The sequence below is a fragment of the Oncorhynchus mykiss genome, chromosome 10, assembly GCF_013265735.2.
Source record: "Oncorhynchus mykiss isolate Arlee chromosome 10, USDA_OmykA_1.1, whole genome shotgun sequence".
NCBI classification, from domain to species: Eukaryota; Metazoa; Chordata; class Actinopteri; order Salmoniformes; family Salmonidae; genus Oncorhynchus; species Oncorhynchus mykiss.
The window spans coordinates 35744830-35767675 of NC_048574.1; the positions used below are offsets into that span (position 1 = coordinate 35744830).

Sequence of the window (22846 nt, forward strand, 5' to 3'; positions counted from 1 at the left end):
TAGTGGATAGATCAAAGCATTCAATAGGTTACAGAGGTCATCAAGATATTTCATAACTTGTTTTAACTGACTGAAAAACAGTGTACACACAGTTCACTAAGAAAGGGGCAATACCTAAAATGATGTTCTCATCGTTGGGGTCTAGGGTGAGGACAGGAGGTGAGAGCATGCGGTCCATGGCCTGGTCATCCCAGATGATGTTGTCCTCCCAGCGCCCGTACACCAGCTCCTCATTGTCAATGGGGAAGATGGAGAACCAGGGGGCATCCTCTTCATGAGTGGCTGTGGAAAGACCAATAGGAAAACAGTAGTGATAGATTCTCTCTCTCTCTTTAGAGCAGGGGTCGCCAACCTTTTCTAGCATGAGAGCTACTTAAAAAAAAATGTACATGTCACAAGCTACTCATTGTTTTCTAGCTCCTCTGCCCTGCAACTCTTCCCCTGGTCCTTGGTGTACAAGATAAAGTAGTGCACTGTTTTCTGTTAATATACCTGGTCAAATAATGGTTAATAAACAACTAAGGGGAACCCTACAAAATCAGTGATTCCCCCCCCCCCCCCCCAAATTCTGTTCTATATTTTCTCAAATTATGTTCTCAGTTAGATTTTTCCTGGTTTTAGAATTGTTGTTTTCCACTCTCAATTACAATTGTTCATAGATAAACAATTGAATTGGATGTTCTGAGTCCATATCAATGTTTAAATCACATCAAAATACCATTTTTGTTTTAGGTCTTGGAGAAGAAAAAAATAAAATAATTGTGTGTGTAATCTGTCCCTTTACGTCCACATCTAGCGAGTGAGGAATGTGCCATGCAATGTGGTGGTGTAGCGATGGTTCTGGAGCCTATTGCTGCTGCTCATTTTATTGCAAAGTTCGCAACTAAGGAATAATATACTGAACAAAAATATACAACGCAACATGCAACAATTTAAAAGATGTTAATTCATATGAGGAAATCAGTCAATTGAAATAAATTCATTAGGCCCTAATCTACAGATTTAACATAACTGGGAATACAGATATGCATCTGTTGGACACAGATAGAATACCTTAAAAGGTAGAGGTGTGGATCAGAAAACCAGTCAGTATCTGGTGTGACCACCATTAGCCTCATGCAGTGCGACACATCATCTTCGCATAGAGTTGATCGGGCTGTTGACTGTAGAAGGTTGTCCCACTCCTCTTCAATGACTGTGCGAAATTGATGGATATTGGTGGGAACTGGAACACCCTGTTGTACACGTCAGTCCAGAGCATCCCAAACATGCTCAATGGGTGACATGTCTGGTGAGTATGCAGGCCATGGAAGAACTGGGACATTCTCAGCTTCCAGGAATTGTGGGGTATGGGGTACTCTGTTCACAACGTTGACATCAGCAAGCCGCACGACCAAATGATGCCATACATGTGGTCTGCGGTTGTGAGGCCGGTTGGACTGCCAAAAACGACAGTGGAGGCGGCTTATGGTAGAGATATTAACATTCAATTCTCTGGCAACAGCTCTGGTGGACATACCTGCAGTCAGCTGACAATTGCACGCTCCCTCAAAAATTGAGACATCTGTGGCATTGTGTTGTGTAACAAAACTGCACATTTTAGAGTGGCCTTTTATTGTCCCTAGCACAAGGTGCACCTGTGTACCTTTGCAATGATCATGCTGTTTAATCAGCTTCTTGATATGCCACTATAGGTGGATTATCAGATAGGTGGATTATCTTGACAAATAATACATCACTCACAGGGACGTAAACAAATTTGATCACAAAATTGAGAGAAATAAGCTTTTTTGTGCATATGTAACATTTCTGGGATCTTTTAATTCATGAAACTGGGGTCCAACACTTCACATAGAGCATTTATATTTTTGTTCAGTATACATACAATTTACATTGCATTCGGAAAGAATTCAGACCACATGAATTTTTTTCACATTTTGTTATAGCCTTATTCTAAAATTGATTAAATGTTTTTTTCCTTCACTAATCTACACACAATACCCTATAACAACAAAGAAAAAACTGATTTTTAGAAAAACAACAACTGAAATATGACATTTACATAAAGTTGAAGTCAGAAGTTTACATACACTTATGTTGGAGTCATTAAAAGTTGTTTTTCAACCACTCCACAAATCTCTTGTTAACAAACTATAGTTTTGGCAAGTTGGTTGGGACATCTACTTTGTGCATGACAAGATATTTTTCAAAAAATTGTTTACAGACAGATTATTTCACCTATAATTCACTGTATCGCAATTCCAGTGGGTCAGAAGTTTACATACACTAAGTTGACTGTGCCTTTAAACAGCTTGGATAATTCCAGAAAATGTCGTCATGGCTTTAGAAGCTTCTGATAGGCTAATTGACATCATTTGAGTCAACTGGAGGTGTACCTGTGGATGTATTTCAAGGCCTAACTTCAAACTCAGTGCCTCTATCCTTGACATCATGGGAAAATCAAAAGAAATCATCCAAGACCTCAGAAAAAAAATTGTAGACCTCCACAAGTCTGGCTCATCCTTGGGAGCAAATTCCAAACGCCTGAAGGTACCACGTTGATCTGTACAAACAATAGTACGCAAGTATAAACACCATTGGACCACGTAGCCGTCATACCGCTCAGGAAGAAGACACATTCTGTCTCCTAGAGCTGAATGTACTTTGGTGCGAAAAGAGCAAATCAATCCCAGAACAGCAGCAAAGGACCATGTGAAGATGCTGGAGGAAACAGGTACATAAGTATCTATATCCACAGTAAAACGAGTCCTATATCGATATAACCTGAAAGGCCGCTCAGCATGGAAGAAGCCACAGCTCCAAAACCGCCATAAAAAAAAGCCAGACGACAGTTTGTAGAAATGTCCTCTGGTCTGATGAAACAAAAATAGAACTGTTTGGCCATAATGACCATCGTTATGTTTGGAGAAAAAAGGGGGATGCTTGCAAGCCGAAGAACACCATCCCAACCATGAAGCACTGGGGTGGCAGCATCATGTTGTGGGGGTGCAATGACCCCAAGCAATGACCCCAAGCATACTTCAAAAGTTGTGGAAAAATGGCTTAAGGACAACAAAGTCAAGGTATTGGAGTGGCCATCACAAAGCCCTGACCTCAATCCAACAGAAAATGTGTGGGCAGACCTAAAAAAGCATGTGCGAGCAAGGAGGCCTACAAACTTGACTCACTTATACCAGCTCTGTCAGGAGGAATGGGCCAAAATTCACCAAATTATTGTGGGAAGCTTGTGGAAGGCTACCTGAAACGTTTGACCCAAGTTAAACAATTTAAAGGCAATGCTACCAAATACTAATTGAGTGTATGTAAACTCCCGACCCACTGGGAATGTGATGAAAGAAATAAAAGCTGACATAAATCATTCTCTCTAATATTATTCTGACATTTCACATTCTTAAAATAAGGTGGTAATCCTAACTGACCTAAAACTGGGAATTTTTACTAGGATTAAATATCAGGAATTGTGAAAAACTGAGTTTAAACGCATTTGGCTAAGGTGTATGTAAACTTCCGACTTCAACTGTAAGTATTCAGACCGTTTACTCTGTACTTTGTTGAAGCACCTTTGGCAGCGATTACAGCCTCGAGTCTTCTTGTGTATGACGCTACAAGCTTGGCACACCTGCATTTGGGGGGTTTCTCCCATTCTTCTCTGCAGATCCACTCAAGATCTGTCAGGTTGGATGGGGAGCGTCGCTGCACAGCTATTTTCAGGTCTCTCCAGAGATGTTCTATTGGGTTGAAGTCTGGGCTCCGGCTGGGCCACTCAAGGACATTCAGAGGCTTGTCCTGAAGCCACTCCTGTGTTGTCTTGGCTGTGTGCTTAGGGTCGTTGTCCTGTTGGAAGGCAAACCTTTATCCCAGGCTGAGGTCCTGAGCACTCTGGAGCAGGTTTTCATCAAGGATCTCTTTATACTTCACTCCGTTCATCTTTCCCTCGGTTCTGACTAGACTCGCAGAAAAACATCCACACATCATAATGCTGCCACCACCATGCTTCACTGTAAGGGCTGATGCCAGGTCATCTCCAGAAGTGACACTTGGCATTCAGGCCAAAGATTTCCAACTTGGTTTCATCAGATCAGAGAATCTTGTTTCTCATGGTCTGAGAGTCTTTAGGTTCCTTTTGGCAAACTCCAAGTGGGCTGTCATGTGCCTTTTACTAAGGAGTGGCTTCTGTCTGGCCACTCTACCATAAAGGCCTGATTGGTGGAGTGCTGCAGAGATGGTTGTCAATCTGGAAGGTACTCCCATCTCCACAGAGAAACTCTGGAACGCTCTCAGATTGACCATCGGGTTCTTGGTCACCTCCCTGACCAAGGCCCTTCTCCACCGATTGCTCCGTTTGGCCAGGCGGCCAGCTCTAGGAAGAGTCTTGGTGGTTCCAAACTTCTTCCATTTAAGAATGATGGAGGCCATATTTTGGTACCCCTCCCTAGATCTGTGCCTCGACACAATTCTGTCTCGGAGCTCTAGGGACAATTCCTTCCACCTCATAGCTTGGTTTTTGCTCTGACATGCAATGTCAACTGTGGGACGTTATCTAAACAGGTGTGTGCCTTTTCAAATCATGTCCAATCAATTTAATTTACCACAGGTGACTCCAATCCAGTTGTAGTAACATCTTGAGGATAATCAATGGAAACAGGATGCATCTGCCCTCAATTTCGAGTCTCATAGCAGGGTCTGAAAACATATGTATCTAAGGTATTTCTGTTTTTTATTTTTAAAACATTTGCATACATTTCTAAATATCTGTTTTCACTTTGTCATTATGGGGGATTGTACGTAGATTGATGAGGGAAAAATTAATTCAGTCAATTTTAGAATAAGGCTGTAACGTAACAAAATGTGGAAAAAGTCAAGGGGTCTGAATACTTTCCGAATACACTGTATATACTTACTCATGATATACTTCTTCCAGGTAAGCCTACTTTGTAGTTAGCATTTAATTGAGAAGGTTTTGGGGAAAGTATTTCTGCAAACTCACAAGATGGTTATCACATCAACTGGCTACACACGGGAGTGATAGACAAACGTGAGCCCACACAGACAGACAGGGACAATATTGTTGGAAATTAATTGGCAGATATTGTTTTAGGTTTGGCTTTTTTAGCAAATAAAGGCTAACCACGAGTTCAGGCCTTGGGATAATATCAATGTTGCATTGATTACATAGTAGCTGGGAGCTTGATGTGTCTGATACTTGTGAGATTTGTTTATGACAGTGTGCTGTGGAAACACGTGAAAATTGCATGTACTTTCAGAATTGTTTGGCGAGCTACTCATAGGTGGGCTGCGAGCTACTAGTAGCTCGCGGTCGACCTGTTGGAGACCCCTGCTTTAGTGGTACTTTTTAACACATAAATTAACGGAGATATGTAGGATATGTTGTAATATCACATTATTCATCATTCTAAAAGTAAATGACACTCTACAACAGATGGCAGGTAAAATAGACTCATAGTACCATGATGGTCGTTGTGGTGTTTGTCCCTCTTGGAGCCAGAGCCGATGGAAGGGGCTTTGGGCATAGGTGGAGGAGTGGGGGGCACCAGCTGAGAGTTACTCCTACTCAGACCTGTAGAGTGTAGATAGACATCATGAATACCTAGATAACCCAAAGTAGACAAATACACAACAGTTATAACAGTTTATATTTGCCACTTTTGTCCTAAGTCCCCTGGACAATTGGGGTTTATGCTTTGGTGATAGGATATCAATGAGGTAGGAATCTCCATTACGCAGGTCAGTCTGTTAATTGGTACTGGAGTGAGTGGGTCTCTCACCCTGCTGAGCGTTGTAGGCATTGGCGTTGCGGGTCATGCTGGAAGGCAGCCACCCTGCCAGACTGGCTCGCTGGGTCTTAGTGCCCTTGTGTTTCACGTCCTCTCCGTTCCAAATGATGTCGTCCTCCCACTGAAGCTGGGTGACCATCAGGAAGAGCTCATTCTCCAGGGCCTGTTTGTCCTTTTCGTCACCACTGCCCTCCTAGACAGAAAAAGACAGAAATACAAACAAATAACATAGGTTTTTAAATCATGTCTGTTCTCTTCTAAATTATTATTTACAAAACATTTTAGGGGGTAGTTCAGCTTTAATATTGCAAATTTAATTAATGTAATTGTCTGCATCATTTCCAATCCCCATAAATATTTTTTGTAAATATACAGTTGGAAATACTAATTGAGTGTACGTAAACTCCCGACTCACTGGGAATGTGATAAAATACATCAAAGCTGAAATAAATCACTCTCTCTACTATTATTCTGACATTTCACAGTCTTAAAATAAATTGGTGATCCTAATTGACCTAAGACAGGGAATTTTTACTAGGATTAAATGTCAGGAATTGAGAAAAACTGAGTTTAAATGTATTTGGCTAAGGTGTATGTAAACTTCCGACTTCAACTGTATATAGTACCAGTCAAAATTTGGGATACACCTACTCATTCCAGGGTTTTTCTTTATTTTTTACTATTTTCTAGATTGTAGAATAATAATGAAGACATCAAAACTATGAAATAGCACATGACTTGCCTAATTAAATAAAGGTTAAATAAAAAATAAAACCTTCAAAATATGGAATCATGTAGTCAGCAAAAAAGTGTTAAAAAAATCTAAATATATTTTATATTTGAGATTCTTCAAAGTAGCCACCCTTTACCTTGATGACAGCTTTGCACATGCTTGACATTCTCTCAATCAGCTTCATGAAGTAGTCACCTGGAATGCATTTCAATTAACAGGTGTGCCTTGTTAAAAGTTTATTTGTGGAATTTCTTTCCTTCTTAATGCGTTTCAGTCAATCAGTTGTGTTGTGACGAGGTAGGGGTGGTGTACAGAAGATAGCCAGCCCTATTTGGTAAAAGACCATGTCCATATTATGGCAAGAACAGGTCAAATAAGCAAAGAGAAACGACAGTCCATCATTACTTTAAGACATGAAGGTCAGTCAATCCGGAAAATTTCAAGAACTTTGAAAGGTTCTTCAAGTGCAGTCGCAAAAACCATCAAGCGCTATGATGAAACTGTCTCTCATGAGGACCGCCACAGGAAAGGAAGACCCAGAGTTACCTCTGCTGTTCAGAGGAGACTGGGTGAATCGGGCCTTCATGGTCGACCTGCTGCAAAGAAACCACTACTAAAGGACACCAATAAGAAGAAGAGACTTGCTTGGGCCAAGAAACACGAGCAATGGACATTAGACTGGTGGAAATGTCTCCAAATTAGATTTTTGGTTCCAACCGCCGTGTATTTGTGAGACGCAGAGAAGGTGAACGGATGATCTCTGCATGTGTGGTTCCCACCGTGAAGCATGGAGGAGGTGGTGTGATGGTGTGGGGGTGCTTGCTGGTGACACTGTCAGATATCTATTTTGAATTCAAGGCACACTTAACCAGCAAATGAGTAGATGTGTCCAAACTTTTGACTGGTACTGTATATATTTTAAAATATATTTTCCTTTATTTTTTCACCTAACCCTACCACCAGTCTCCTAATTGGAGTAAACTTAAGGACAACAACCCTTAGGCTTCTACTTCCAGCTTATACATACTATAGACTGTACATTTTACAATAGTTATCTTTTGTTTGTTTTTAGTCCCATCCTTCAGCTACCCTCAACCCCTCCCATCTACCTCTGAACACCATCCAGTTTTGATTTATATTTGCCATATATTTTTCAACTGTGTTGTTCTGAACCTTTCCAGTCTCATAGTTTCTACAGATTGTAAATTTAAGATAAATATTTTTGCTAAGAGTATAATTACATTACATCTATTTGCAAAGTTAGCTCCAGGTAATTGTTGCAATTCTTCAGCCATTCCTGAACCTGCGACCTAAAACATGCTGCATATGGACAGCACCAAAACAAATTATCTAATGAAAGTCTCTTCGCAGAAAAATCTGCTAGAAATGGGTGATTGATTCTTAAAAAGGGGCAATCTGCAGTTGCTACATCCATTTGTGGACTTATAAATTAATCAATGTACCCATTGATTATTGAAGAATATAACTTATTAATGCCTCATTAGCTTAGTTTAACAGTCATACTCCCCCAGAACCCAAAATATACGATTGTTTAACTCCAATGTTTGTAAACAAAGTAATATGTATAGCCTCACTACATGGTTAAAGCTATCAAGACTGGTTAGATTTCTCAAGCCCCATCCCTCAGCTTTTTACCAAAATAGTGGTGGGAGAGCGCTTTGTTATTGTTTCAACTGCTGAATGCCACTTTAAGGAACTCCATGATATCTAATCCTAAAGCGTCAGTGTAGTGTATGGGTGTTAACCTCTTTGGGATGTTGTAAAGGTGGCGGTGGTTCTGGCCTCTCCCGTTTCTCCTGTTCATCGTCCTCCTCCTCCTTCAGTTTGAAGCCGTAGTGGAAGCCACTGCCATCGTCAGGGACCCCCATCATGTCGTACCAGAGCTGGGCCGGACCGTAGCGCCACTCTGCCACCTTGGGCCTGGACTCTGTCACCTTGTCCCCGTCTCCAGAGGTCTGGGAGAACTTGGACTCTATTGGGGCCATCATGGTGATCTGGGGGCACAAGGAATGAACTATTGAAGAATATCTTATAGCAATCACTTTTGTCCATTTCCTTTTGTAAGGAGAAAGATCCTATACATAATTATACTGAGACTGAATCACATTACTAAACCTAGTAAACTCTCATAAATTAGCTGTGACAAACTATACTGGTAAATAACCACACAGTTTCAAAGGGATTTCAAACCAGTTTCCACAGTCCTGCATATCTTTCACTAAGACCATTGTTGTTGCACACTGACCTCGTCGTCAGACAGGCACTGTTCTGGGGGTGGAGGTGGGGCGTATTCATAGTCCCAGCCAGACTTCTTCTCTGGTCCCTGCTGCTCCATGGGCTCAGCGCCCTCTGGTGGGGGTGTCCCTGGCTGAGGGTCGCGGTGCTTCCTCTTCCTCTTTCTCCGTGCGCTCCGCCACACCGACGGCATGTTCTTCCCAGGGCCAAACAGTCGAAGGAACCGCAGCACCTGGAGGGATTCAGAGGAGTGGATAGGTATTCATTTTGAAAGGTTTTAATCATCCAATCACAACTCTCTGTTATGTGGTGTACTATATAGTGTTTCCAAAAAGGACAGCTCACCCTTCCAGGCCTGAACTCTGGGAAAAGCTGTGTGACGCCAGGCAGGGCTTTGGCAGCATCCTTCTGCATGATGCCAGCCAGGGGCAAGCTGAGGCAGGCTGGAGAACCCCCTGACCCAGGGCCTGCAGATGGCCTGTCTGTCTCCGATTCAGAATCTGAGGAACTGCTGAAGTCCACTTTGTCTACCAGAGAGGAAGGAGCAATGATGGAGGGCAGGATGATCCCGTCTCCTTCATCCCCAACTGTGGACAACACAATAGCATACACTAGGGTTAGAGCCCCTCTGATGAGTGCTAACTTACTAGCATGTATTCTTGACATTAAATACATCAATATCCATGTTTACTTTATAACAGATTATGAAGAATTATGCTTGTACAGTAATTATGCTTGTACAGAACAAAGTATATTTTCACTGGCACGAGATTGATCAAAGACAAAATTAATTACAGTTGACCGCCACCCTTTGCCCCTTCCTTATCTGATCCTTACCACTTGCAGCCGTGGGAGAGGAGTCGTCTTTCTTGCCACCAGGCGTGGGGAGACATGGAGGAGGTGGAGGGGGCATAAGCTTGGCATCAATATCCTCACAATCCGCATCATAGTCATCCTCATCATCTGAGACAGAGAGAATAAAAGTATCCAGTTACCGGCAGTGCAAAGTCTCTGATGACGATAGAGGAAATGAAATAAGCTTAATTTATCTGTTCTGGTAACCTAGGGTACAAGCACTCCTAGAGGTCTGTGTATAGTATAGTCGGAAGTTAACATACACCGTAAACAAATACATTTAAACTCAGTTTTTCAGAATTCCTGACATTTAATCCTAGTAAAAATTCCCTGACTTAGGTCAGTTAGGATCACCACTTCCTTTTAAGAATGTGAAATGTCAGAAAAACAGTAGAGAATTATTTATTTCAGCTTCTATTTCTTTCATCACATTCCCAGTGGGTCAGAAGTTTACATACACTCAATTAGTATTTAGTAGCATTGCCTTCAAATTGTTTAACTTGGGTCAAACGTTTCAGGTAGCCTACCACAAGCTTCCCACAATAAGTTAGGTGAATTGAGCTGGTGTAACTGAGTCAGGTTTGTAGGCCTACTTGCTCGCACACACTTTTTCAGTTCTGCCCACAAATCTATAGGATTGAGATCAGGGCTTGGTGATGGCCACTCCAATACCTTGACTTTGTGGTCCTTAAGCCATTTTGCCACAACTTTGGAAGTATGCTTGGGGTCATTGTCCATTTGGAAGACCCATTTGCAACCAAGCTTTAACTGATGTCTAGAGATGTTGCTTCAATATATCCACATAATTTTTCCTCCCTCATGATGCCATCCTTTTCGCACCAAAGTACGTTCATCTCTAGGAGACAGAACGCGTCTCCTTCCTGAGCAGTATGACGGCTACGTGGTCCAATGGTGTTTATACTTGTGTACTATTGTTTGTACAGATGAATGTGGTACCTTCAGGCGTTTGGAAATTGCTCCCAAGGATGAACCAGACTTGTGGAGGTCTACAATAATTTTTCTGAGGTCTTGGCTGATTTCTTTTGATTTTCCCATTTCCCACTGAATTTGAAGGTAGGCCTTGAAATACATCCACAGGTACACCTCCAATTGACTCAAATGATGTCAATTAGCCTTTCAAAAGCTTCTAAAGCCATGACATCATTTTCTGGAGTTTTCCAAGCTGTTTAAAGGCACAGTCAGTCAACTTAGTGTATGTAAACTTCTGACCCACTGGAATTGTGATACAGTGAATTATAGGTGAAATAATCTATCTGTAAACAATTGTTGGAAAATTGACTTGTCGTAACCGACTTGCCAAAACTCTAGTTTGTTAACAAGAAATTTGTGGAGTGGTTGAAAAACGAGTTTTAATGACTCATGTCATGTAAACTCCGACTTCAACTGTACATATATATATATTTTTTTTACCTTTATTTAACTAGGCAAGTCAGTTAAGAACAAATTCTTATTTTCAATGACGGCCTAGGAACATTGGGTTAACTGCCTGTTCAGGGGCAGAACGACAGATTTGTACCTTGTCAGCTCGGGGGTTTGAACTTGCAACCTTCCGGTTACTAGTCCAACACTCTAACCACTAGGCTACCCTGCCGCCCAGGTAACAACAGGTGTTCTTAATGTTTTGTATACTCATTATATGTGTCTAGTTGCATGCGTATTCCTGCACCTGTTCTCCTCGTAGGCTGCAGGCTGCCCATGGCCTGACGATACTTCTTAGTCTCATCTTCAGCCACTTCGTTGATGTCAGAATAATCAACTGCATCGGCATCGTTCTTCACCCAGCCTGCATAAGAAACAGGACACGAAACCGTCACTCGTTTATCACAGCATTTACAAACATACAACTTACAAACACAACTAAGGAGCATATTGACTGTTCATGACTCCTAGACATTTTCCTTTTTATTTCTCCATTTTTCCACAACAAAATGTGGAAAAATGGAGAAAAAAAAAATGGAAAATGTCTAGGAGTCATGAACAGTCAATATGCTCCTTAGTTGTGTTTGTAAGTTGTTTACAGCCTAAATTTAACATGGATTAAATTGAGATGTTGTGTCACTGGCCTAAACACAATACCCCATAATGTCACTATGTTGGAAAAGTCAATAAGCATTCAACCCCTTTGTTAAGGCAAGCATAAACATGTTCATGAGTAAAAAATGGGCTTAACAAGTCATATAATAAGTTGCATAGTGCTTAACATGATTTTTTAATGACTACGTCATCTCTGTTCCACACACATAACATTATCTGTAAGGTCCCTCAGTTGAGCAGTGAATTTCAAACACAGATACAACCACAAAGACCAGGGAGGATTTCCAATGCCTTGCAAAGAAGGGCACCTATTGGTAGATGGGTAAAAAGAAAAGCAGACATTGAATATCCCTTTGGGCATGGTGAAGTTATTAATTACACTACAAAGATACAGGCATCCTTCCTAACCTCAGTTGCCAGAGAGGAAGGAAACCACTCGGGGATTTCACCACGAGGCCAATGGTGACTTTAAAACAGTTACTGAGTTTAATGGCTGTGATAGGAGAAAACTAAGGATGGACATTACAACATTGTAGTTAGTCCACAATACTAACCTAATTGACACAGTGAAAAGGAAGCCTGTACAGAATAAAAAATATTACAAAACCTGATTCCTGTTTGCAACAAGTTCTAAAGTAATACTGCAAATGTGGCAAAGCAATTCACTTTTTGTCCTGAATACAACGTGTTATGTCTGAGGCAAATCCAATACAACACAGTACCACCCTCCATATTTCCAATCATAGTGCATCATGTTATGGGTTTGCTTGTAATCATTAGGACTGGGGAGTTTTTTAGGATAAAATAGAAACAGAATCCTAGAGGAAAACCTGGTTTAGTCTGCTTTCCACCAGACACTGGGAGATGAATTTACCTTTCAGCAGGACAATAACCTAAAACACAAGGCAAAATCTACACTGGAGTTGCTTACAAAGAAGACAGTGAATGGCCGAGGTACAGTTTTGACTTAAATGTACTTGAAAATATTTATCTAGCAATGATCAACAACCAATTTGGCAGAGCTTGAAGAATTCTGAAAACAATAATGGGAAAATGTTGCACAATCCAGGTGTGGAAAGCTCTTAAGAGAGACACAGAAAGACTCACAGTTGTAATCGCTGCCAAAGTTGCTTCTACAAAGTATTGACTCAGGGGTATGAATACCAATGTAAATTAGATACTTCTGTATCTCAATAAATTAGCAAACATTTCTAAAAACAGGTTTTCACTTTGTCATTATTGGCTATTGTGTGTAGATGGTGAGATTTTTTTTGGTTTAGGCTGTTACACAACAAAATGTGGAATAAGTCATGGTGTATGAATACTTTCTGAAGGCACTGCACATGACAGAGAGCTCTGTAGGGCTAGGAACTAACCCACCCACAGCCTCACTCTCACCCTCTTACCTGTGTCTCCATCCTCGTCCAGATCGTCCTCCTCACTAGCAGTGATCTCTGTGATGAGGTTGCCCAGTCCCAGGGAGCCCAGGCCAGCCAGGTGCTTTTTGGATTCCTGAGGGTGTGGAGGGAAATACCATTGTCAAACAACCACAGCATTTGATATGCCAAAGTGTATTGGAAAATACCAGGTGTTAAAATTTCTGTCTAGAAAGACCATTTATAAAAGTACCATTGCACAAAAGACAGTGGACAAGTGATCAACATACTGTATCTCATACTGTATCTATCTCTCACTGTATCTCTCAGATATAGGACAGACACTTCAGAATTTCATTCAGATTTTTTGATGGATTGTTCACATACTTTTGTATATATAGTGTAACAAGAAACCCATAATCAGCAAATGGACATCTCAGTCCTGTTGTTAGGCATATTGTTGTGCGGGGATGGGGGAACTCAGCTGGGGAACTCTGCTTGCTTCGAGGCAAGTAACATTGAAATATGCATGAGAGCATCAGCTGTTCCGGATGACTGTGTGATCACGCTCTCCGCAGCCGATGTGAGTAAGACCTTTAAACAGGTCAACATTCACAAGGCCGCAGGGCCAGACGGATTAGCAGGATGTGTACTCTGAGCATGTGCTGACCAACTGGCAAGTATCTTCACTGACATTTTCAACCTTTCCCTGTCTGAGTTTGTAATAACATGTTTCAAGCAGACCACCATAGTCCCTGTGCCCAAGAACACTAAGGTAACCTGCTTAAACGACTACCGCGTCGGTAGCACTCACGTCTGTAGTCATGAAATGCTTTGAAAGCTCACAACACCATTTTCCCAGAAAACTAGACCCACTCCAATTTGCATATCACACCTAAATATCCACAGATGATGCAATCTCTATTGCACTCCACACTGCCCTTTCACACCTGGACAAAAGGAACACCTATGTGAGAATAATATTCATTGACTACAGCTCAGTGTTCAACACCATAGTGCCCTCAAAGCTCATCACTAAGCTAAGGACCCTGGGACTAAACACTTCCCTGCAACTGGATCCTGGACTCCCTGACGGGCCACCCCCAGGTAGTAAGGGAAGGTAACAACACATCCACCACCCTGATCCTCAACATGGGGGCCCCTCAGGGGTGCATGCTCAGTCCCCTCCTGTGCTCTCGGTTCACTCATGACTGCATGGCCAGGCATGACTCCAACACCATCAGTAAGTTTGTTGATGACACAACAGTTGTAGGCCTGATAACCGACAACGATGAGACAGCCTATAGGGAGCAGGTCAGAGACCTGACCGTGTTGTGCATGGACAACAACCTCTCCCTCAATGTGATCAAGACATAGGAGATGATTGTGGACTACAGAAAAAGAGGACCGAGCACACCCCCATTCTCATCGACGGGGCTGTAGTTGAGCAGGTTGAGAGCTTCAAGTTCCTTGGTGTCAAAACCTATTCCCCGTCAGGAGCCTGAAAATATTTGGCATGGGTCCTCAGATCTTCAAAAGATTTTACAGCTGCAAAATAGAGAGCATCCAACCGGTTTGCATAACTGCCTGGCACGGCAACTGCTCGGCCTCTGACCGCAAGGCACTACAGAGTGTCCTCTATAACATGCCGTGTCAGAGGAAGGACCTAAAAATTGTCAAAGACTCCAGCCACCCTAGTCATAGACTGTTCTTTCTGCTACCGCATGACAAGCGGTACCGGAGCGCAAAGTCTATGTCCAAGAGGCTCCTATATAGCTTCTACCCCCAAGCCATAAGCCTCCTGAACAGCTAATTGAATGGCTACCCAATCTGGAACGCTGCTGCTACTCTTTGTTATTATCTATGCACAGTCACATTAACAACTCTACCAACATGTACATACAGTTGAAGTCGGACGTTTTAATACACTTAGGTTGGAGTCATTAAAACTGATTTTTTTCCCCCCAACAAATTTCTTGTTAACAAACTATAGTTTTGGCAAGTCAGGACATCTACATTGTGCATGATACAAGTAATTTTTACAACAATTGTTTACAGACAAATTATTTCACTGTATCTCAATTCCAGTGGGTCAGAAGTTTACATACACTAAGTTGACTGTGCCTTTAAACAGCTTGGAAAATTCCAGAAAATTATGTCATGGCTTTAGAAGCTTCTGATAGGCTAATAGACATTGTTTGAATCAATTGGTTTACCTATGGATGTATTTCAAGGCCTACCTTCAAACGCAGTACCTCTTTGCTAAACATCATGGGAAAATCAAAATAAATCTTCCAAGACCTCAGAAAAATAATTGTAGACCTCCACAAGTCTGGTTCATCCTTAGGAGCAAATTCCAAATGCCTGACAGTACCAGGTTCATCTGTACAAACAATAGTAAGCAAGTATAAACACCATGGGACCACGCAGCAGTCATACTGCTCAGGAAGGAGACGCGTTCTGTCTCCTAGAGATTAACGTACTTTGGTGCGAAAAGAGCATATCAATCCCAGAACAACAGCAAAGGACCTTGTGAAGATTCTGAAGGAAACAGGTACAAATGTATCTACATCCACAGTAATGAGTCCTATATCGACATAACTTGAAAGGCCACTGAAGGAAATAGCAACTGCCCCAAAACCGCCATAAAAAATCCAGACTACGGTTTGCAACTGCACATGGGGACAAAGATCGTACTTTTGGGGGAAATGTTCTCTGGTCTGATGAAACAAAAATGGAACTGTTTGGCCGTAATGGCCATCATTATGTTTGGAGGAAAAAGGGGAAGGCTTACAAGCTGAAGGACACCATCCCAACCGTGAAGCACGGTGTGGCAGAATCATGTTGTGGGGGTGCTTTGCTGCAGGAAGGACTAGTGCACTTCACAAAATAGATGGCATCATGAGGCAGGAAAATTATGTGGATATATTGAAGCAACATCTCAAGACATCAGGAAGTTAAAGCTTGGTCGCAAATGGATCTTCCAAATGGACAATGACCCCAAACATACTTCCAAAGTTGTGGGAAAATGGCTTAAGGACAACAAAGTCAAGGTATTGGAGTGGCCATCACAAAGCCCTGACCTCAATCCTGTAGAACATTTGTGGGCAGAACTGAAAAAGCGTGTGTGAGCAAGGAGGCCTACAAACCTGACTCAGTTACACCAGATCTGTCAGGAGGAATGGGCCAAAATTCACCCAACTTATTGTGGGAAGCTTGTGGAAGGCTACCCGAAACCTTTGATCCATGTTAAACAATTAAAGGCAATGCTACCAAATACTAATTGAGTGTATGTAAACTTCTGACCCACTGGGAATGTGATGAAAGAAATAAAAGCTGAAATAAATCCTTCTCTCTACTATTATTCTGACATTTCACATTCTGAAAACAAAGTGGTGATCCTAACTGACCTAAGACAGGGAATTTTTACTAGGATTAAATGTCAGGAATTGTGAAAAACTGAGTTTAAATGTATTTGGCTAAGGTGTATGTAAACTTCTGACTTCAACTGTATTACTTCAATTACCTCGACACCGGTACCCCCTATATACAGTCCCACTATTGTTATTTACTGCTTCTCTTTAATCATTTGTTATTCTTATCTCTTTTTGTTCTTCTTAAAACCGCATTGTTGGTTAAAACTTTGAGTGTAGGGGGCAGGATTTTCATTTTTGGCTAAAAAAAATGTACCCATTTGAAACTGCCTATTTCTCAGGCCCAGAAACTAGAATATGCATATAATTGTCAGATTAGGATAGAAAACACTCTAAAGTTTTATAACAGAACTGATATTGCAGGCGAAAACCTGAGGAAAATCAAACCAGGAAGTGCTGTTTTTCCTGAAAGCGCTCTGTTCCATTGGATGCCTTGCCTGCATTTAAAGGGATATCAACCAGATTCCTTTTCCTATGGCTTCCTCAAGGTGTCAACAGTCTTTAGACATGGTTTCAGGCCTTTATTTTGAAAAATGAGCGAGAAAGATAACATTGCGTCAGTGGATAGCTGGGTGTTCGCAGAGTTTTGCATGCGCAACAGTGGGGCAGCCATTGTCTCTCCCTCTCCTTTTGAAAAAGTGACAGTCCAGGTTGATATATTATCGATTATATATTTTAAAAACAACCTGAGGATTGATTATAAAAAACGTTTGACATGTTTCTGTGGACATCACGGATACTATTTGGAATTTTCGTCTGCAATGTCGTGACTGCTCGAGCCTGTGGATTTCTGAACATAACACGCCAAACAAATGGAGGTATTTTGGATATAAAAATAATCGTTATGGAACAAAAGGAACATTTATTGTGTAACTGGGAGTCTCGTGAGTGCAAACCTCCGACGATTATCAAAGGTAAGCGATTTAATCTATTGCTTTTCTGACCTTCGTGACAAATCTACTTGGCTGCTAGTGTTTGTAATATTTTGTCTACTGAGAGAGATGTTCTTACATAAACGCTTGTTATGCTTTCGCCGAAAAGCTGTATTGAAATCTGACACGTCAGGTGGATTAACAACAAGCTAAGCTGTGTTTTGCTATATTGCACTTGTGATTTCATGAAAATTAAATATTTTTTGTAATTTAATTTGAATTTGGCGCACTGCAATTCAGTTGGTGTTGCTGAAAATTATCCCGCTAAAGGGATGGGTGCGTCAAGAAGTTAAAAACCTCTCTGAGATATGTGGGACGGTAGCGTCCCACCTTGCCAACAGCCAGTTAAAGTGGGGTGCCAAATTCAAAACAACAAAAATCTCATAATTAAAATTCCTCAAGCATACAAGTATTTTACACAATTTTAAAGATAAAATTCTCGTTAATCCAGCTGCAGTGTCTGATTTCAAAAATGCTTTACATCAAAAGCACCACAAATGATTATGTTAGGTAACCACCAACTCACAGAAAAACACAGCCATTTTTCCAGCCAAAGCGAGGAGTCACAAAGAGGTAAAATGAATCACTAACCTTTGATGATCTTCATCAGATGATTTCATGTTACACAATACATGTATGTTTTGTTCGATAAAGTGCATATTTTTGTAAAAAAATCTCATTTTACATTAGCGCGTTACGTTCAGTAGTTCTGAAACATGCGGTGATTGTGCAGAGAGCCACATCTATTTACAGAAATACTCATTATAATTTTTATTTTTAATTTTACCCCTTTTTCTCCCCAATTTCGTGGTATCCAATTGTTGTAGTAGCTACTATCTTGTCTCATTGCTACAACTCCCGTATGGGCTCGGGAGAGACGAAGGCTGAATGTCATGCGTCCTCCGATACACAACCCAACCAGCCGTACTGCTTCTTAACACAGCGCGCATCCAACCCGGAAGCCAGCCGCACCAATGTGTCGGAGGCTACACCGTGCACCTGGCAACCTTGGCTAGCGCGTACTGCGCCCGGCCCGCCACAGGAGTCGCTGGTGCGCGATGAGACAAGGAGATCCCTACCGACCAATCCCACCCTAACCCGGACGACGCTAGGCCAATTGTGCGTCGCCCCACGGACCTCCCGGTCGCGGCCGGTTACGACAGAGCCTGGGCGCGAACCCAGGGACTCTGATGGCACCTTAACCACTGCGCCACCCGGGAGGCCTCATTATAAATGTTGATGAAAATACAAGTGTTATACATGGAATTAGAGATAAACTTCTCCTTAATGCAACCGCTGTGTCAGATTTTTAAAAAACTTTACGGAAAATAACAATAATCTGAGTACAGCGTTCAGACAACAAAGCAGCCAAAAAGATATCTGCCATATTGGGTGGTCAACATTAGTCAGAAATAGCATTATAAATATTCACTTACCTTTGATGATCTTCATCAGAATGCACTCCCAGGAATCACAGTTCCACAATAAATTTTGGTTTTGTTTGATAATGTCCATCATTTATGTCCAAATAACTTCTTTTGTTAGGGCGTTTGGTAAACAAATCCAAAAGCGAGTTCAGGTCCAGTCGAACGTCGGATGAAAAGTTCCGTTACAGCCCGTAGAAACTTGTCAAACTAAGTATAGAATCAATCTTTAGGATGTTTTTATCATAAATCTTCAATAATGTTCCAACCGGAGAATTCCATTGTCTGTAGAAAAGCAATGGAACGAGAGCTAACTCTCGTGACCGCGCCTCAGAGCCTGTGGCACTCTGCCAGACACCTGGCTCATTCCTCTCTCATCCGGTCCCACCTCACAGTAGAAGCCTCAATCAAAGTTCTAAAGACTGTTGACATCTAGTGGAAGCCTTAGGAAGTGCAACATAACCAATATCCCACTGTATCTACAATAGGGGCTGAGTTAAAAAACTACAAGCCTCAGATTTCCCACTTTCTGGTTGGATTTTTCTCAGGTTTTTGCCTGCCATATGAGTTCTGTTATACTCACAGACATCATTCAAACAGTTTTAGAAACTTCAGAGTGTTTTCTATCCAATACTACTAATACTATGCATATATTAGCATCTGGGACAGAGTAGCAGGCAGTTTACTCTGACACCTTATTCATCCAAGCTACTCAATACTGCCCCCCCCCCCGTCACCAAGAAGTTAAGGGCTTGTAAGTAAGTTACATTTCACTGTAAGCTCTACACCTGTTGTATTCGATTTGATTTGGTTTGAATCCAGGCTGCATCACATCCGGCTGTGATTGGGAGTCCAATAGGGCGGCGCACAATTGGCCCAGTGTCGTCCAGGTTTGGCAGGGTTAGGCCATCATTGTAAATAAGAATTAGTTACTAACTGACTTGCCTAGTTAAATAAAGGTTAAATAAATAAATAAAATAAACTGAAACCATATCATGACCAATACTTGGAATTTTGAAATTGGACACCATCACCTCCGGACTCATAATGTTGTATTATTCAGTATGGAGATATTCTACTGTAATGGGGTCTCCCCTTGGATTCTAGTTTGTTTAGTTTGTAGTGGTTTCTCTTCCTTAGACAACCTTGTCCAAGTTATTTCTATAAAAACAAAATATTGATCTCCAAGGGGAGCCTATTCCATAGACAAATGCATATATAGAAAAAGGTGCTCCTCGCAGTACTGTTTACTCTTGCGATTTTACAAGACATAACACTAGCTCTGGTATTGTAACTGTGCTGGTTGACTAGAGATTGGACATTGGGAGGTAATATGCTGGGAAGCGGTGTATGGTGTGCTCGCCTTCTAAGTCTGACCAGTAGGCTGCTCCGTCTGCCTTCCCTGCGGAGACCGCCTTGTTTAGGATTGGCCTCTGAGATAAGATCCCACGTCCAGGGTGGAGGTCCGAACAAAGGATCCACTTTGGGAAAGTCGTATTCCTGGTCATAATGTTGGTAAATTGACGTTGCTTTTATATTCAATAGTTCTTCCCGGCTGTATGTAATAACACTTGAGATTGTTTGGGCTAACAATGTAAGAAATAACATATAAAAAAACAAATTACTGCAGTTTCCTAAGGACCTGAAGCGAGGCAACCATCTCTGTCGGCGCCATCTGACAGAGATGCTTGTATTGGATTACTGAATTACTGTTTTGGCAGATTTCACGGGCCTACAGACGACAAACAATCTGTTTCCCTTTCATTTGGGACTTATTTTGTTGTACTGATCAACATTAGCATAGAAATAACTTATTTGATAAAAGTCTCTTTAACCAGCTATGTAATTCACGAGGCAAGTGGGGTGCGGCCTGTCCCAGCCCTATTCACACACACTGACAGTTCACTGAGAAAATAGATAACCTTTGGCTGATGGAACGACGTAATGGAGAGACCGATTAAGTGAATGAATAAAATTTTCGGTGGTAATCAGCTTTGAAATCAGCACATTTTGCGTTATGGTTTGCATATTATCACAAAGTACTAGGGTAGTGATTTGATGTTCACTTAAGCTGTAAGCTAGCAAGAAAAGTTTACAAAGCTGGAAACTACCAGCGGTATCTTGTTGCATTGTTCTCATCTGTATGGACATTGTTTAAATTTTTATACAAGCCGTGACACATTATTCAACGGTGTTAACTTCTGTGCAACATGATGCAGCCCAGACTCTCAGTACAGGCTAGCAATGAGTAGGTGGAGCTAACATGATGCAGCCCAGACTCTCAGTACAGGCTAGCAGTGAGTAGGTGGAGCTAACATGATGCAGCCAAGACTCTCAGTACAGGCTAGCAGTGAGTAGGTGGAGCTAACATGATGCAGCCCAGACTCCCAGTGGAGGCTAGCAGTGAGTAGGTGGAGCTAACATGATGCAGCCCAGATTCCCAGTGCAGGCTAGCAGTGGGAAGGTGGAGCAGGCACGTGGCACGCCTTGCGCTATAAGGGGACATCGGCTGCGCTGATAGAGTTGATACGTGGGACACATTTTGACAGAAGTATAGAAAGTAATAACAATTGGAATACCGAACCGTTTTTCCTGTTCTAGAATCGAAAAAAATAACCTAAGTTTCAGTATACCGTACAACACTAGCAGATTGCATGAAAGCGAACTCTAAAACTCCACTGTCAAGAGGGGGGCAGCTAAAAGGTTTGGGGGGAAAAGTATTTAGTCAGCCACCAATTGTGCAAGTTCTCCCACTTAAAAAGATGAGAGAGGCCTGTAACTCTCATCATAGGTACACTTTAACTGACCGACAAAATAAGAAAAAAAAAATCCAAAAAAATCACATTGTAGGATTTTTTATGAAATTATTTGCAAATTGTGGTGGAAAATAAGTATTTGGTCAATACTTTGTTATATACCCTTTGTTGGCAATGACAGAGGTCAAACGTTTTCTGTAAGTTCACAAGATTTTCACACAATGTTGCTGGTATTTTGGCCCATTCCTCCATGCAGATCTCCTGTAGAGCAGTGATGTTTTGGGGCTGTTGCTAGGCAACACGGACTTTCAACTCCCTCCAAAGATTTTCTATGGGTTGAGATCTGGAGACTGGCTAGGCCACTCCAAGACCTTGAAATGTTTCCACCCCCATGCTTCACAGTAGGTATGGTGTTCTTTAGATGCAACTCAGCATTCTTTGTCCTCCAAACACGACGAGTTGAGTTTTTACCAAAAAGTTATATTTTGGTTTCATCTGACCATATGACATTCTCCCAATCTTCTTCTGGATCATCCAAATGCTCTCTAGCAAACTCCAGACGGGCCTGGACATGTACTGGCTTAAGCAAGGGGACACATCTGGCACTGCAGGATTTGAGTCCCTGGCGGCGTAGTGGGTTACTGATGGTAGGCTTTGTTACTTTGGTCCCAGCTCTCTATAGGCTATTCACTAGGTCCCCCCGTGTGGTTCTGGGATTTTTGCTCACCGTTCTTGTGATCATTTTGACCCCACGGGGTGAGATCTTGCGTGGAGCCCCAGATCGAGGGAGATTATCAGTGGTCTTGTATGTCTTCCATTTCCTAATAATTGCTCCCACAGTTGATTTCTTCAAATCAAGCTACTTACCTATTGCAGATTCAGTCTTCCCAGCCTGGTGCAGGTCTACAATTTAGTTTCTGGTGTCCTTTGACAGCTCTTTGGTCTTGGCCATAGTGGAGTTTGGAGTGTGACTGTTTGAGGTTGTGGACAGGTGTCTTTTATACTGATAAGTTCAAACAGGTGCCATTAATACAGGTAACGAGTGGAGGACAGAGGAGCCTCTTAAAGAAGTTGTTACAGGTCTGTGAGAGCCAGAAATCTTGCTTGTTTGTAGGTGACCAAATACTTATTTCCACCATAATTTGCAAATAAATTCATTAAAAATCCTACAATGTGATTTTCTGGATTTTTTTCTCATTTTGTCTGTCA

The 22846-nt window shown here is 41.7% G+C and overlaps 1 protein-coding gene across 6 annotated transcripts in view; it reads right to left on the bottom strand.

Annotated features, from left to right (window-relative positions):
• The window catches only part of LOC110533749 (transcription initiation factor TFIID subunit 1), a 59873-nt gene that overhangs the window by 28075 nt on the left and 8952 nt on the right, over positions 1-22846 (bottom strand). For 4 of the 6 annotated variants that reach the window (XM_021618246.2, XM_021618243.2, XM_021618245.2 and 1 more), the window contains exons 3-11: positions 13122-13227; positions 11348-11464; positions 9643-9768; positions 9151-9392; positions 8816-9037; positions 8316-8564; positions 5808-6009; positions 5489-5629; positions 115-282 (exon numbers count right to left, since the gene is read on the bottom strand). In XM_021618246.2, the coding sequence (XP_021473921.2) occupies positions 115-282; positions 5489-5629; positions 5808-6009; positions 8316-8564; positions 8816-9037; positions 9151-9392; positions 9643-9768; positions 11348-11464; positions 13122-13227 (1573 nt within the window). The remainder of the gene's footprint in view (positions 1-114; positions 283-5488; positions 5630-5807; positions 6010-8315; positions 8565-8815; positions 9038-9150; positions 9393-9642; positions 9769-11347; positions 11465-13121; positions 13228-22846) is intronic. The other 2 variants (XM_021618247.2, XM_021618244.2) reach the window with 1 other exon arrangement.